The sequence below is a fragment of the Malurus melanocephalus genome, unplaced genomic scaffold, assembly GCF_030028575.1.
Source record: "Malurus melanocephalus ecotype Western Australia unplaced genomic scaffold, MMel_1.1 scaffold_37, whole genome shotgun sequence".
In the NCBI taxonomy this organism is placed as follows: Eukaryota; Metazoa; Chordata; class Aves; order Passeriformes; family Maluridae; genus Malurus; species Malurus melanocephalus.
Window position 1 is genome coordinate 63,248 of NW_026623269.1, and position 15,302 is coordinate 78,549.

The following is a 15,302-nucleotide window of genomic DNA, read 5'->3' on the forward strand; positions in this document are numbered from 1 at the left end:
ACTTTTAAGTTTTAAGCTAAGCCTTACATTTCACTCTAATCTGAATAACAAGCACATATAAACATCATTAGTGGGTAATTGACTTTTTGGGTGTTACTGTTTCCATAGCAAATACCCTCATTTGGAAAGTGTAAAACTGTGCTTCATTGGTTTTCATGAGTGAAATACATGAGGAAAATGCAACTKTGATGAGARYTGTTTTGCCAGCAAGCAYAACCAAGCTAAGAAAGWGTTTCCTRGAACAGGCCTGAGACTTGCAKAKTTTTTTCWGTGTTGTTGGGGGGCTTGGGGAAGGGTTYGGGGTTTTTGCCCTAGATAACTGCCTGATTTTTTCTTTAGCTGTTGCTGATATTATTTACTCTATGTTGAGCACAATGTGGTTTCTTGGCAGTCTACAAAACGCCTACAGCTAATTGCCAAACTGTACAAGTTCAGCAGGCATTTTGACTTAACACAAGCCTAGGTAACACTTCTTTTTCTCTTGCTGTTTTATGATACATGAAGGATTTAGTTCAAAGAAAAACCGTTCGGCACTAAGTGATCCATTACCATGCCTGGCATTGCCACAATAATTATGCTCTGGAAACAAAATGTCCTTGAAATCTCAGGTCATTATGGTTCTTTCAGCATTCAGTCTTCTGCAGCTGGTACAAAGTACAAACGGTACAGAMAAAAATTAACTAAATTAATCCCTTTTGTTCCAATGCTTATTCATACTACATTTTCTTGCCAGTTAATAGAGTATCCCTCAGAGATTGAAAACTCACATCTACTTTAATTAAAGACAGCATCAGTCAAASAATAAGCACTTGCTCACCTATATTGGTGAATTGGCAAATGCAGCTGCTTATATTTGTCCAGGAAAACAGTATGTTTATCAAAYAAATAGCTTTGAATTGTTGGAAATTGGGAAGTAGCTTTGGGCAAGAAGGTTTGGTGTTGGAGGAGATGGTTTCATCTTGATATATTCATTCTCCAGCTCAAAGTCTTCACTTCTGGGCTATAGTGAAGCTAGAAATGACAGATGCTTGAATCTAATACTATTTAAACAATAAACAGATAGGGAATCAACTCTTTAAGTATTTAGCTGCCAACTAAACAGAAATAAAATTACATAAAAATAGCCTGCAAGTTTTAATGCCTGGCTGAGTTATTTCAGTTAATTCCCAATCAATTCCTTAAGAGCTGATCACTGTAAGCACCCAGTTATAAATCTTGTAGCACGTGCATTCACATCCTCTTCCAAACAGCTGCCTTTACTTTGGTCACATTTTTGCTAAGGTAAATGTCTCTCTCTCTAGGAATTTTGTAGCTAATTTGCCATGGGTTTATGTGCATGACACTGCTGAAACATGGCCCCTGCTGTCATTCTTCCTTTTTGTATCCCAGATGTGTCAGTGATGGGTGTGACCTAGGGAAGAACCCACAAAGCCTATACTTCCTCTAGTCTGAGATTTTTCTGTATTTTATTGCCAATCACCACAAACACACAAATGTTTTGAATTAGGCTGTGAAGTGAAAGGGTTATAAGATTGCCTAGAGACTCCAACAGGTTTTCTAGCCAACAGTGCTGAATAAAGTCCATTGCTGGAACCATTGCCAAGAAATTCTTTCACATAGGCCATGAAAAGACCACCCTGGTCTCCCAATTSAGGACTCTCTGGGGCACTAATCAGCTGGAGGCTGGTTGTACTATTATGGATGTTTGWCACGTGAATCATGTTGATCAGGCTTCTCCCCTTGTCTCCCCTCTAAAGTGCAGCAAGTGAAATGTGGAGAGAAGGAGGTCAGATCCACTCTGACTGCATCAGCCTGCCTCATTCCTTCTGGGAAGTTTAGTGCAGGGAASTGGGGACACTAGCTCTGCTGGGGTTATGTTTTCTGGAGTGTTCTGTAAGCAGCCATGGGTTGAATAACAAGGATCTTGGCCATTGCTATCTTTTTCCAGATTCATACAGTTACAGAGARCTATATGGCTACAGACTCTACAGAACAGATTTCCTCATGGAATGCTAATCCAGTGCAGCCCTGAGGTGAAATCAGCAGGGGCCAGGAACAAGAGACACTCCCTGCTSTCACAAAAAAAGCAGAAATGCTAAATCTGATAATTCTCTACTCAGTACTAGAACAGCTCTACAGGTCGATTCTATAGGTGCACTGCATTGCCTTCACACTTTGAAAAAGACAGCAACTGAAGAAGTCCTTGGGTAGAGAGAAATTGCCCGTGTACTTTCCTGCCATCTGTGCCTGCACCACTTGATCCACTAATGCTCAGGGGAAGCTCAGGGGAAAGGAGGGAGGGTGAGAGGAAAGCTGAACCAGAGAGAAAAACACTGGAGGAAATATCTGTCTGCCATGTAGTGATGTAAGTCTTAAGCAGTGCTACAAAATTCCTGTAAATTAAACCTGTACCCCCTGCCTGAAGCTGTGTAAAGAAGCAACAAAGACCTAACATATTTATTTTCTGGTATTTTGGGTGATGTTTTCAACAGAATATATTAAACCTTTTGCAATAAAATGCGACTAGCATYGAAGAGGTATTTTCCTTTAAAAAAGGCAATGACTGGGGAGAAATTAAATCTCTTTTATTAGTTCAGCTGGTGTATGTCAACACTGGAACTCAAGACAGTGCCTCAGCTTTAGGTATGCGACCTTGAGTAGGCTTCATATGCCCAAAATCRTTCTTTTGCCAGCCATATCAGCTGATTAGTAAAATGTATTGCTTCTCCCAATAAATCTTGCCTTATTGATTGCCTTAGACCATCATAACTGCAACAATACTATCAAATTATCAAACAGAACATGCATAACCACACTTTCCTGTACAGAAATAATCTAGTTCTCAAAAACATATTATGAACATGTGTAGAGTAAACAGTTTGAAAAGGTTTCTCTGTGTCTTACATTGCTACATTTCCATTGCACTGCTCAGTGAAAGACCCGTAGAGCTGCTGGAGCACCCTGAGTGCCAAAGCCCTGGTACGAGACAACAAGAATTTCAGTCATGGAGGGTAGCAGGGAGCTGATGTCACTGTCACTTTTTTCAGTCAACCAGAAACCAATTATCCCTGGCTGACAAGCCAAATTAAATCACAGGGTAGARGGAGATGCCAGCTATCCTCCCCTAGACTAGGTAATTGGGGCTTTATTACAGTCAGACCTGGTGCTGTTTGTTGGGCCACAGAGGACACCTAAGAGCCATYCTGCTCTCTCTCTCCATCCTTTCCATAAGTATTAATGTATTTTTAAWCCCTAAGAAAAGTAGTAATACATATAATATTATTAAATTCTTCTATCTATCCAAGCTGTTAGAGAATGTGAAGTTAGGGGTTCTGCCACAGAAGGCCTCAGGTGACAGGTTTGTACTGATTTATACTTAAGATCCCAGGTTTTTWATCTACTACTCTTGCAAGGATATAAAAAGTTTTCAGCTTTGGAACTTCAGARCATGTTTGAAGTAGTGTTAGGCTGATGTAGTGAGGCAATGCCTACTTCACTTCATGGATTGTTTGGAGCTGAAAAAATGAGGCATTAAGGTGTCAAAGTTAATTCTTGCTCAGGTTAGCAATTAGTTGTCACCCTCCAAGGTCTTAAAAATTGCATTGCTTGCAGTGACACGAAGAAGAAGAGGTACTGAATGAGCTAATTCATTTAAATTACCATGTTTAAAAGCTGCTTACATCACCCAGTAGAAAGCAGAATTTGGTACACAGGTTAGGATATAACTATACGTGCATGCAGAAACCGGTGTGTACAATGTGCTCAGTAATTTTTATAGAAGAGGAAAATAAAACATTTRCTGTTGAAGGCTTTTCAGAAACAGAGTATAATGCAGAGAAGTTTCTGAATGGACTAAAAAAATTGGACGGCTGATGATGGCAATTTGTTGGAAGGTTAGCACATGAAGCTGACAAATTATCAGCAGCTATTAAGCCTTTGTGCCTTCAGATAACATCTGCTGTGTAATTATAAGGACAGTGAGAAGCACTCAGATATGTCTATCAGCTCAGTGTTTATCAAGGCTTCCCAGAGCTCTTCTCCTTCCCTTTGTGATGGACCTTGACATGGTTACAGTTGTCAGGGAATCAAACTCAATCTCTCTGCTAGAGAGGCAGGGTACTTCAAGGTGTAGGAGGAGATTAAAATGCTGCTCTGTACCCTCCTGAATCACTATCAGTGTTATTTGTAGACGCTATTTGTCTGGAATTATGAAGTCTAAAATATGTGTAACCTACAACACATTTTCCCCCAAAGACACACAATTGCAGAAAATGAAGGATATTTTGGTGTTAGATAAGCATTTTAACTGTCATTATTTATCTGAATTTACATATTGTGTGATGCATTGCCCATTTACTCACAGCCAGGATAAAAGGCTGCAGTTGTGAAGCTTACAAGTCTTGTGTAACTCTGCTCTTCTCTGTTAGAAACAAATATTACATAATGAAAGCATTATATCTGTTTCTGGAGCAACACTATAGTGTGAGAATTTCAGGATCCTATTTTATTTTAGCTGACATWCATTATGTGTTTACTTAACTACACTTGAATAGTAACTGCAACATTTTCTCAAGAAAATATAACTAGATTCTGATATCAAGAGGCAGAGTACAAATTAATTAATTATGCTTTGGAGCCACTATTAAAAACCTTGAGCAATATAAACTTGCTTCCAGTAAAAAAGCAGTTTAGAACATACAGTMTGCAAGCACATAGCACMGAGAAAAATGTTTTAACTAAAAACWRAGGAAATTCAGAATTAATTCTGCTTTGTTAGCAATCCAATACTCATAAACAGCCAGCTCATACAAGAAGCTTGCACAAGAAATGGCTATCTTAGAGTTATTTTTAAAGAATACTAACCAAAATAAAAAGCATAACAATAATTAAATAGTTAGCAAAATATCTGTATAAATACAATAGCAGAACAACTTCTGTGTCATTCCAAAGTAAGCATGAAACTCTGAAATAATCCTATAACAATCACTTTGTAACGATGACCTCCCAAAAGGAAAAAATGAACCAAACCAACTTGCTCCCTGGGGTGYCACTGGAGCTAAACCCCTCTCAGTGAATTTCAGTACATTATGATTGGTTGTACATGTCTCTCTTGGTGTAGTTTGTTGTTATTCCAAGATTAATTTTATTTCATTTTGGAAAGAAGTATGCATTTTTAATAAAAACAGCTGAGGGGGAGAACCAGTTCACAAATTAGGCACAGAGAAATAAAGTACAAAACCTCACTCTCTTCCTTCTGAAAGGCTTCAAAATTTCTGGCCAGCTCCACTTCAAAGACCAGGTGGTTAAGAGAGACCACCATCTAACTTTGAATTTCTGCTCCATGTTTGGAAAAGGCCTCTCACATTTAAGTGGCATACAGTACAAAATAATTATACATACTTTTGCTCATGATAAATGTGATTGAATAAATCCACCTCTTATTATTGCTAGAGAACATGTCAAATTTGCATCAATTTGGCCAGATACAGTTTTTTTCTTTCCTGTCTTGAATTACAAGTATAACACCTATTTTCAGAATCACTGTGGCTTCTGACATAGAGGAATATGGTCCTAAAGAAATGTCAAACTATTAGAGAGTCACASTGAGTGAGCACAACAGTGCAGTCTGCTAGACTTGTTATTTGCATAGCTTCCAGTGGAGGGAAGAGCAAATACAGTACATCCTGCATGCCCTTCGGAAAGTTGCCTCCATTCCTTGAACAGTTAGCCAGTTGTGATTGCCATGTCATAATGGAATTTGGTGTCATTYTTGCAGGTTATTGGTTCTCCATCTTATTTAAAGACTGTTATAAAAGAACAAGTTGTATTAACATTAACATTTTAATCCACTTTATCAAATTAATACTGAATTCTGACTGCTGCTACAGTAGTGGAGGGGGTTAAGGTTAACATGGTTCATGTTTATCCATCTTCCGAAGTCAAATGCTGCCAGAGACTGTTCCATTCACTCCAATTAATCTTATTTGAAAGGAATGAGCTGTATRAGCTGTCTTTAGACTACAGATCATTTAGCAACTTGCAGGGCTACATTTTTGAAAGAACTCAGCACTAGCTGTTCTTCAGGCACGTGAGTTGTCCCTGTAGGTTTAGYTGGGGACTAAAAATCTTTTAAAACTGCTGTGGGGGTCTGGAGCTCCTCGTCACTTTGTCACACCAGTGGGTAACATCCTCAATTCCAAGTGCAGTTGAAAGCTAAGAGGAAATCTCACCCTGCCAGCACGGGGAGCTCCTGCAACACGTACAGGCCATGCTGCTGTGGGGATTTCTTGTTTGCTGCTGTGCTTCACTGTGTGAAGTTCAGCATATGCAAAGATCTCAGCTTGCCCACACACAAAAATTAAGATACACTTCAGCAACAAACCACCTGATGAGTTTTTTGAGGGGCTTTCTGGACACATGAAGAATATAAGTCAATTACAGTAGTGACACTTGCTCCTTCCCCCTCTCACAGCCAGCACGATGCTCAGAAGTCAGACTGTGCCACCTCCATCCTGGGGGTGTTTCCCTTTCACTGGCATGGGAACAGGGTGACACCACAAACATCATCATCACTGAGGTCACTATCACCACCAGTGGCTGAAATAGGTGTGAGATAATCTAAATCAGCACAAGTTTGGAAGCCAGAATATTTCGTTTTACCTTGTGAACAACCTAATTCAAACTGACAAACTTTCAGGATTTAGTTGGGTACAAAACTGCAGCCTTTGAGAAAGGCATTGGCATTAAGATGAATGCTGTCTTACTCAATCTTAGCAGAAACTTGAAATCCCTTTGGGGCACCTACCACTGCTTATTGTTCCCATAAGATTATCTAATACTTTAACACAGAGGCCAAGATTTCCAAGAGGAATTTAGCGCTTGCCAGGATCCACACTGAGACACTTCAGAGATGCCTACAGGGAAATTTTGCTTTGTGCTTTCTGGAAGTCACATCCTTCAGCTGAAAACCTGCAAATCCAGGAGATCCAAATCGTCAGATGCTTTTCAAGACCTKGTCACACTCAGTATACAATGACTGAATACAGAAAAGGGGAACAAACTTATTAGAGGTCATGAAAAATTAAGCAACTTCTGCACTTGCCTGCTACAAATGTTACTTTTTGAGTATKATGCTGTTTTACATTGCACATTTCACTACCTCAAAATGATTTATCACTGCAAGCACAGTGAAGCAAAAACAGGGAAATAAATAGTTTCCTGTCCCCCAGCCCAGTGCTTGTCCTGTAAAACCAAGTGTGTTGTCACCTTTCTCTGTTTGCAAAGACCAAAATTCAACAGTTTGAGAAGCATCTCCTCCTTCTCAGTCTGTCCATATGGTCTAATTATCATCCCCGCCCTGTCCCTATATACAATTACAGTATTTATCAGAAGTAAAATGTTTACGTACAAAGTATGTGCTAAAATCAAGCATATCTGGTTACTAATCCTGCCTTCCTGATTCTTGCYCTTCCTCTACAATGCAGCCTGCTGGAATCATTGGGTCTGAATTCCTTCTAAAACCATTTTGTATCAATCAGGTGAAATTATGCTACAAACCTATGTAAATCTTTTTCCACATGCCTTTGAAACTGTGGCTTACCTATACAGCTGTGTATTCTGTAACAGACAGGATTTTAATTGCAGTACTTTCATGTTTAGGTCTTTCTGGTTTGTAGCATGAGTTATCTCMCTCCAAAGGAAATTAAAAAGGAGAATTAGAAGAGGATTTATAAGACTGTTAACATGTCTAGTCTGCTGGAGTGAAAAGCGTAGAGGGAAAAATAAATGTGCAACCCATTTAGATCTTAATATAYCAGTGCTTTTGTAAAAACACAATTTGCCTCATTTTCTCAAGCACTCCTATAACCTTGACACTCACAGGAAGCTTATTGGTACAGACAGAAACTTCCTGATTAGATGGTTCATTAGCAGCAAGGTACAGAATACTAATTGCCAATTTTCATCTGCATTGACAAGGCCTGACCTAGCATTCATCTGATTGAAATTGCTTCCCTGGTGATACCTCTTGCTTCCTGATCCCTGCTTCCCAGCCAGATACAATGCAACAAAACCATGTTATTTCAGCAAAATTCATCAAAGGTAAGTGAATCACACATGTTACTGATTTCTGCAGGTGCCAGGGGAATCCTGTCRTACCTTACACAGACACTTTGTTTTGCTATTTAGGTGTTAAATACTCATGAGAGATTTCATATGAAAGCCAAAACAGCTTAAACTYGTTGCCAGAAATGCAGTAATTTGAACAGCCTGCATCTTAACTAGCTCCTGACCATGAACRAGTGTGGAGTGCTGGCAAAACTGCTTGAAGTGTGTCTAGTTGAAAATACACTCRAGAGTGAAGGCTGGGTTATTGCTCCCACCATTTCTATCACATCCAAAATTAGATATATCTGAGTGAATCAGTTGGACACTCCCTTAATCTTTGGTTAAATTTATGTTTTAGGTTGGCAGGTAGAAATCCCTCATTACTTAGTAGGAAAGTGACTACCATGAGAATCAAAAATTAGTCAAAATTAAAAAAAATATATTACATTTAAGGAAGCAACATGCTTGGCAGACCTTCCAAAATTATTTTACTTTTTCAGATAAAGCTCTTCAGTTTCATAAAAACATTAGTAATCTGAAAATGGACAGAACTGGAAGTTTGTGCTCTGGTGCTTTACTCTGGCCAAGAAAGGAATAAAAGGAGGAAAGCAAGGGTTCAAAACCCCAAATAWTTGCACACCCTAATAAAAGGAAAGAAAAAACTCAAAAGAAACAACATATATAGACTAATATAAGAAGTTAAATACAGTCATAAAATATTTGTCTTTGTGGAGAATTATGGGCCAAAGGAGATTCCAGTTCTGTCTTGCCTAGTTCTCCTGTGGGTGGTTAACTTTACGAGTGTTGCAGGAAATCAGTGCACAGAGTTGTTCTTTTTGCAAGTAGCCTGATCAAAATGCAAATAGATCTATAGTGGTTTTGTTAATGAGGTAAACAACTTATTCTCACAATACAATTCTCTGTCTTCAAGACCTTTTAGCCATCCCTGATTCACATTTGTTTATCTGTTGCCTTGATTTGTCCATTCATAATTACTCAAAGTGCAACAAGCTAAAGAAAAAAAATCTATGAATTGTTGAATGAAAAGGGACATAAAGTACTATGAGCAGGAAGATGATCTGTATGATTTGGTCAAGTCCATTGTTCTAGGAAACTCCATCATCCTGAGTTTTCAGTAAATACTTCAGAATGTATTTTAATGCCCAAACCACGATGTCAGACTGGTGTGCTCTAATACTCCATAGATTTTCATGAATGAAGCTCTCCCATTGGTGAAGTGGGAGCATCAGTGAAATTTGGAATCCTAATTTCATCTCTGATCAAATTCTGCAAGAACTTAAAAGATGTACATAAGAAGTGCAATMAAATAATAATGAGAAAATCAAAGACCCTAGGGAAAAACAGGGACTATTTTATAAATAGAGGCTTTCTGCAATAGTGATGCAAAACTAGGGACTGAGCTAATACAGGTGGAGCTAGTGCAGGAAATGCTAAATTCAGAGAATCACAGGAATATATGGTGGGAAGGCACCACCTGCTCAAAGCACAGCTAGTCTGAGCAAAGGGCCACTGTCCAGCTGAGCTCTGCATGTCCAAAACCTTGCAAGGGCAAATGTTATCTTTAGCTCAGTAACTCCTCCAYTCTTCCATGAAATCACCCACCTGCTCCTGACTGTTACCAGTGCCTTACTTGACAGTGAACAAAGGGATTTCATAAAAGCTTCAGGTTAGTCAGCATCAGGCATTTTGTAAATGCACATCTTCYACTTTCAAGAGAATTTTACACTTTACATGAATTATTTAACTATTCTAATTTCTCTATTTTGTAGTTTACATTAAAAAYACCAAAACATTTTACAGACTGGAAAGGAAGTACCAATTACTTAGGAAAATCACCTATAAATATATTTGACCTAGACAGAACAGGATGGCATCAATAAAAATTGCACTTTCAATTGAAGCAACAATCTGAAAACATGCCTAGCAGTGAGAGGCAGAAGATACACAATTAATTAGTGCTGCTGTCATCTGAAAATTGAAAACACTGCTTATATCAGGGACCAAAAGATGTTAGATAATGAAATTTGTTGGACAGAATTGCAATAAAATGTTTTAGAAGAGATGACACTGCCYAGTGTAGTCTGATGACACCACTGTCATTATTGTACAGAAGCAATCAGAACAGAAAAGGCAGCATTTAAGTGAAAGAAAAAGACAACACAAACCTATTTTCCCTGAGAAAATGACATAGATTCTGACTTTAGTGACTGCAGAATCTCATCAAAGCTAAGCTGTACTAAGAAAGCATGGAAATTACGTTTAGTTGTTATGTTTCACTGTGTACAAATGATACGCATGCAGAAATTCGAACCTCCTCCTGTATAGAACTTCAAGGAATTAGGGCAGTGATAAGTTAATTTAGCTTATTCTCCATTAAATTCTGGGGTATGAATAGCTCTTGAAGAAGAAACATGTAAAAAAAAAAAAAAAAMMATTGGAAATGCTGACCTGTTTCAAGCAGGTTGGAAAAAGCAGCTCTTTTGGCTATTCTGAAAGTAATTACATTATAATAACTTCGCAAAGACCTAGGATGTGCTGAATGTTATTTAATTATCACAGAGTTGCATGGCAGAGTATTTAATTCCAATGTCAACATATGTGCTGACACAATACATTTAAGTTCTCAGATTGACTGCATATCCTCATATCTGAGCTAAGTTTGCTTAGAATACAGATTTTACATATACTTGTGTATTTTTCAGAAAAATACCCCAATTTAATAGATGTGACTGTTTTCTTGCGGTTCTTAGCATGTATTCCTCAGGATTGAAAACTYTGCTTAAATTGGGGTCTATCTTTCTGAATACTCACAGGACTTCTTTTTCTAATTGACTGGTATATGAATCCAGAAAATGTTGTTGTTCTAAGTAAGCTATACAGTGACAAATTTAAATAATAATGCATTTAAAGCAGGCAATCAACACTGAGCTAAACTGCATAATTTAGCCCAACAAAAGAATTCCCAGGTGACAGAGTGGTGTTTTCATGCTCACGTTGTAATGATTTTATCTCTTACTTGATAATTTTGAACTGAAACGGAGTAGACAGATGGCAAGGAGAGGAAAACATCCAAACAACTATAAATGTAAATATAAAAGGAAGGGGATTACAAAAAGTGAAAGAGCTGAAAACTACAATTAACCATTTAATTATATTTAAAATGATAGTTATCTAAGTACTTTCTACTAGAAACCTGGCTCATAGCCCATGACATTTGGCCAGGAAATCCAGCCTGGGTTGCCATTAGAGAGACCAGAACGGAGTAGGGAGGCTCAGGAGAGTGGGAGGGTGAGGCTTCCTGGGAGGAGACGATAGAGCTGCTGGTGCCAGAAAGGATGCCAGAAAGATGTGCCACAAGGTCAGGAGAGGGTGAGTGCAGCTGCACATGAATGGGACAGGAAAGAAGGAGGAACTTTGCAGAACTTTTAAAATTAATCAATTCACTGAGCTTAATGAGTGGATGTGAAAATATCTACCTGTTATAAAGAGCTGCAGTGAATTCATGTTRGCATCAAGTATCAGCTCCCTGCTCACAAGGCCTTCAGCATATGCTTGGCTTTCAGTCTGTACTTTGTTCAGTTGGTGTACATGTGAAGTTAAACTGATTATCAAAGGCTTCCTGAACTGGGGATTAAGATTCTGCTGAAGTGGGGAGGACAAACACAACACCAAATGTATTGAGCGTTACCTGTTTGACAGTAGCACAATGGAGCAATGACCAAGCAGATTTTCAGGCTGTTCCTGGGCTTGGGAATGCCTGGTTTCTCACTGGGGCAAGGAGGGTGAGTGCCAAGAGCCAAGGGCCAGGAGTGGTAGAGGTGAAGGTGGTGGAAAGAGGACATTCACTGCCAAACAGGCAGCACATCTCTGTCTCRGCCTCAGAGCTGGAATGGTGGCATGGTGATCATCACTATGGCACAGCTTCCCCACAGGGGATACACAAACTGGTGCCAGAGGGCCAGAGTTTGTACTGGTTCATGGTGTGAATACAGCTCCTGGGGCTGCTGCTGTCTGCCCTCACTTTCTCTTTTCCTAGGCCAGGCCGAGGATTCTAATACCTGTGAACAAAGTGGATGTGGCACTGCACACTGAGACAGCTCTGGGCTCTACCAGGACGCTGCCTGTGCCATGCCACAGCAGCAGGGGAAGGCTCCCCGACTATGGGCACACTGAGGGCTCCTGTTGTTTAMTAGCAGCCCTGGCTAAAAACAAATGGAGCCTGTCCCCTGCCCCCATCCCCTTCTGTTATCGATCCTGCTGTGACACCTCCTGGTTCTGTAAGTGACCGGTTCCTCCATGAGCAGTTCAAAATTACAACACAGCCTGATGAAGCTCAGAGGTCCTGTGCCAGCTGCCAGGAGTGGGCTTTTCAGCGAATCCAGTGTAAACAGCAACAAAACAAAAATACTGAGCAAGAGAACAGGCTAACATCGAACTACTACAAGACTGAGAACGGGGGTGTTTCATCTTTTTACTTCATGAGCCAGCAGTGTAAGATACAGAAAAACTCASAAAGCAGAAAGTCTTTGTGAGCTGCCTGTGCAAGAAAGCGTCAAGTGCTTTCCCTGTGAATTAGGAGGAGTGTCGCGCAGCGGGTTTGGTGGAGGATAATGAGTGCCCAGCGCTGAGCACCGCGGCCGCGCTGCGGGGGCAGCCGGGCGGAGCGCACCATTCCCCGCACTATTCATTCCCCGCACCATTCATTCCCCGCACCATTCATCCCCCGCACCATTCCCCGCACCATTCACTCCCCGCACCCTTCATCCCCCGCACCATCCCCCGCGCCGTCCCCAGCGCAGCGGGCAGAGAAAGACTCCGCTCCAGCTCCCTGACAAATCTGCACCGGGTTTCAAAAACCACTCGGACCTGCCGAAGTGAAAGCTTAAGGAGCGCCACTGCCTTTGGAATCAAGGTCTGCAGGTTGGCCGGGAGCAGGCGGRTGAGGGGCTCGGGCAGAGATGGCTCCTAGGGAGCTGGGTGTGCCCCCAGCTTCAGACACGAGGAGAAAGCGGTGAGGATCAGCACCAGCCCTCTGGACAACAGGCGACTCAGCGGAGGATGTCCTATCAAGATGAATATGGCTCATTCAAGAATTAACTCTCTACTCATCTTCTACCTCAGTTTTTTGCTGCTCATCCATTTAAAAAGTAAGATTTGCACTTTTTCTTATTGTTCTGACATGTCCTCTGGGGAGGTGGTTAGACATGCACTTCCAGCAGAAAGCTTGTGTTGTCAGAAGGCTTTAAAAATTTGATGGAGATGCCAAAAAGATTTGGTCCATGAAACTAAGTTGCATGAACTGGTTGCTTGAGAGCTTTCCTGATCTCCAGGCTTTAACTTTTTTTTTTTTTTCTTAAATAAGGAATGAAAGCATTTTGTTGCTTTGCATATTCAATGTACAGCAATAAATTATTCTGCTAAAACTGTACCTATACTTGAAAGTCTGCTTTTTGATAGCACTCATTCAATAAATCTAAACCTTTCTGGTTGAAATCTAGACTAATTTATCCTCTGCTAAAACTGTTCATGTTACCTTTTTTACTAGTATTGCTGTATTATATACTCTTTTAAATTAYATCCTCTAGAGAAAGCAGTTATTAAACGACTGTGATGTACTTGGTGTTGTAAATATGTCCATTATGAGGCAGCTTGAAAGTCCAACTACTTTTATAGAGAAAAAATGTACTCGGCAAACTTCCACATAAACAGAAGTGCAAAATAGTGGAAGTCACAATGGGTTTCCTTGATAATTGTGTCAGATGGCTGAGAGTAAATACAAGCCAAGGAGGCTAAATGGCCTCAGCTGGCGAGGCTGCTGTGTGTGTAGGAAAAGCAGCAGCTCTTGAACATGTTTAAAATGAAGATCTGCGGGATGTGTGCCTGAGGAGGCTGTTTGATTTGTGTCTGTTGCATGTAAATGGCAATAACACAAAGCTTTGAGCAGCTGCCATTAAACAAGAAGACTTGGCATTAGCGTGCAGTGTTGTGTAATCTGGGTCACCTTCTGTTGCTGCATCACTCAAATTGCTACTTGGACAGTTCACAGCCCAACATAAATTAAAGACTAAAAAGCAAACAGATGCAGTTGGACCAACCAGCACCGGAAAAAAAGAAAATCCCACACTTGAAAATACAGAATGTCATAGAAATCTTGTTTCATTCTAGTAATTTTCTTTTTGGGGATGTGCTGATGTGAATCAGAGAAGCTGAAGTGGTCTTTCTGAACGAACTCAAGGAAGAACATATTCTTAAAAAAAAAAAAGAAAAAAAGGAGAGACTGGATCTTTTACAAAGCAATTTTTAAAGTCTACATACTATAGGATGAACAATCAGAAAGTCTCTAAGACAGAGTCAGCTGTCTAAGTAAAAGAAAGTAATAGGAGTGGTGTTAGTTAAGAAAATTTCATTTATACATGAGGCAGGAAAATCAGAACAAAATATAAAAGCTTTGTGAAAGAGAATTAAAAGTTAAGTTCTTTTACATTAAGAAGGTCACATTAAAAACATCATACACAAAGAAAAGTTTGCTAGGAAGTAAACAAGAACAAAGCCCCCAAGAATCAGTTTTAAGAAAGAAGGTAAATACAAGTTTTGGCTTTCACCTCAGGTGAGCTCTGCTCAAAGCAGGATGCCAAAGGAGAGAAGGGTAATTGTATGTCATTTTCTGCCTTTTCCTTAGCCCACTTAAGTGGGATGACATCTCAGATGTGGTGTGGGTTTTCCCTGGGTTATGGACATATGGCCCATCTCAAACAAGGGGCTTTTCACTCTTGGAGGACTCTCTTTCTCAGGTGGCTGTTGCAAAATGATGTGATAYAAATTGATATACCAGGATGGAGCAGCTGCATGGGGAGCCAGAATCAGGCTCAGGACCATTTCTCTGTCTATCAGTGCCATGCATTTAATGATCTTGACAGGTATTTTCTCTTTAGAAAGTTTGTACACCATTTGAAACTGCTAACAGTTTTCTGTTAATAAAAACATACCTGTGAACAGGTAAGACAGAAATAGAAGCARAAGAACTGACTGCAATTACTTTCCTGCTTAAAAATTTAAGCTGTGAAAGACCAAGACAGAAAAGCTGAGGATAAAATGGAACAGAGGTGATTTATGATATTAATAAAAGTTGTATTAGCCATTATGTTATTAAAATCAATTTACTGGACTTGTCTACC

General features: G+C 39.8%; 1 protein-coding gene across 1 annotated transcript in view; it reads left to right on the forward strand.

The window, feature by feature from the left end:
• Window positions 1–12,883: 12,883 nt before the first annotated feature.
• CRB1 (crumbs cell polarity complex component 1) overlaps window positions 12,884–15,302 on the forward strand; it is an 88,734-nt gene continuing 86,315 nt past the window's right edge. The window contains exon 1 of the mRNA XM_057364234.1: window positions 12,884–13,274. Coding sequence (XP_057220217.1) covers window positions 13,199–13,274 — 76 coding nt within the window. The 5' untranslated portion in view covers window positions 12,884–13,198. The remainder of the gene's footprint in view (window positions 13,275–15,302) is intronic.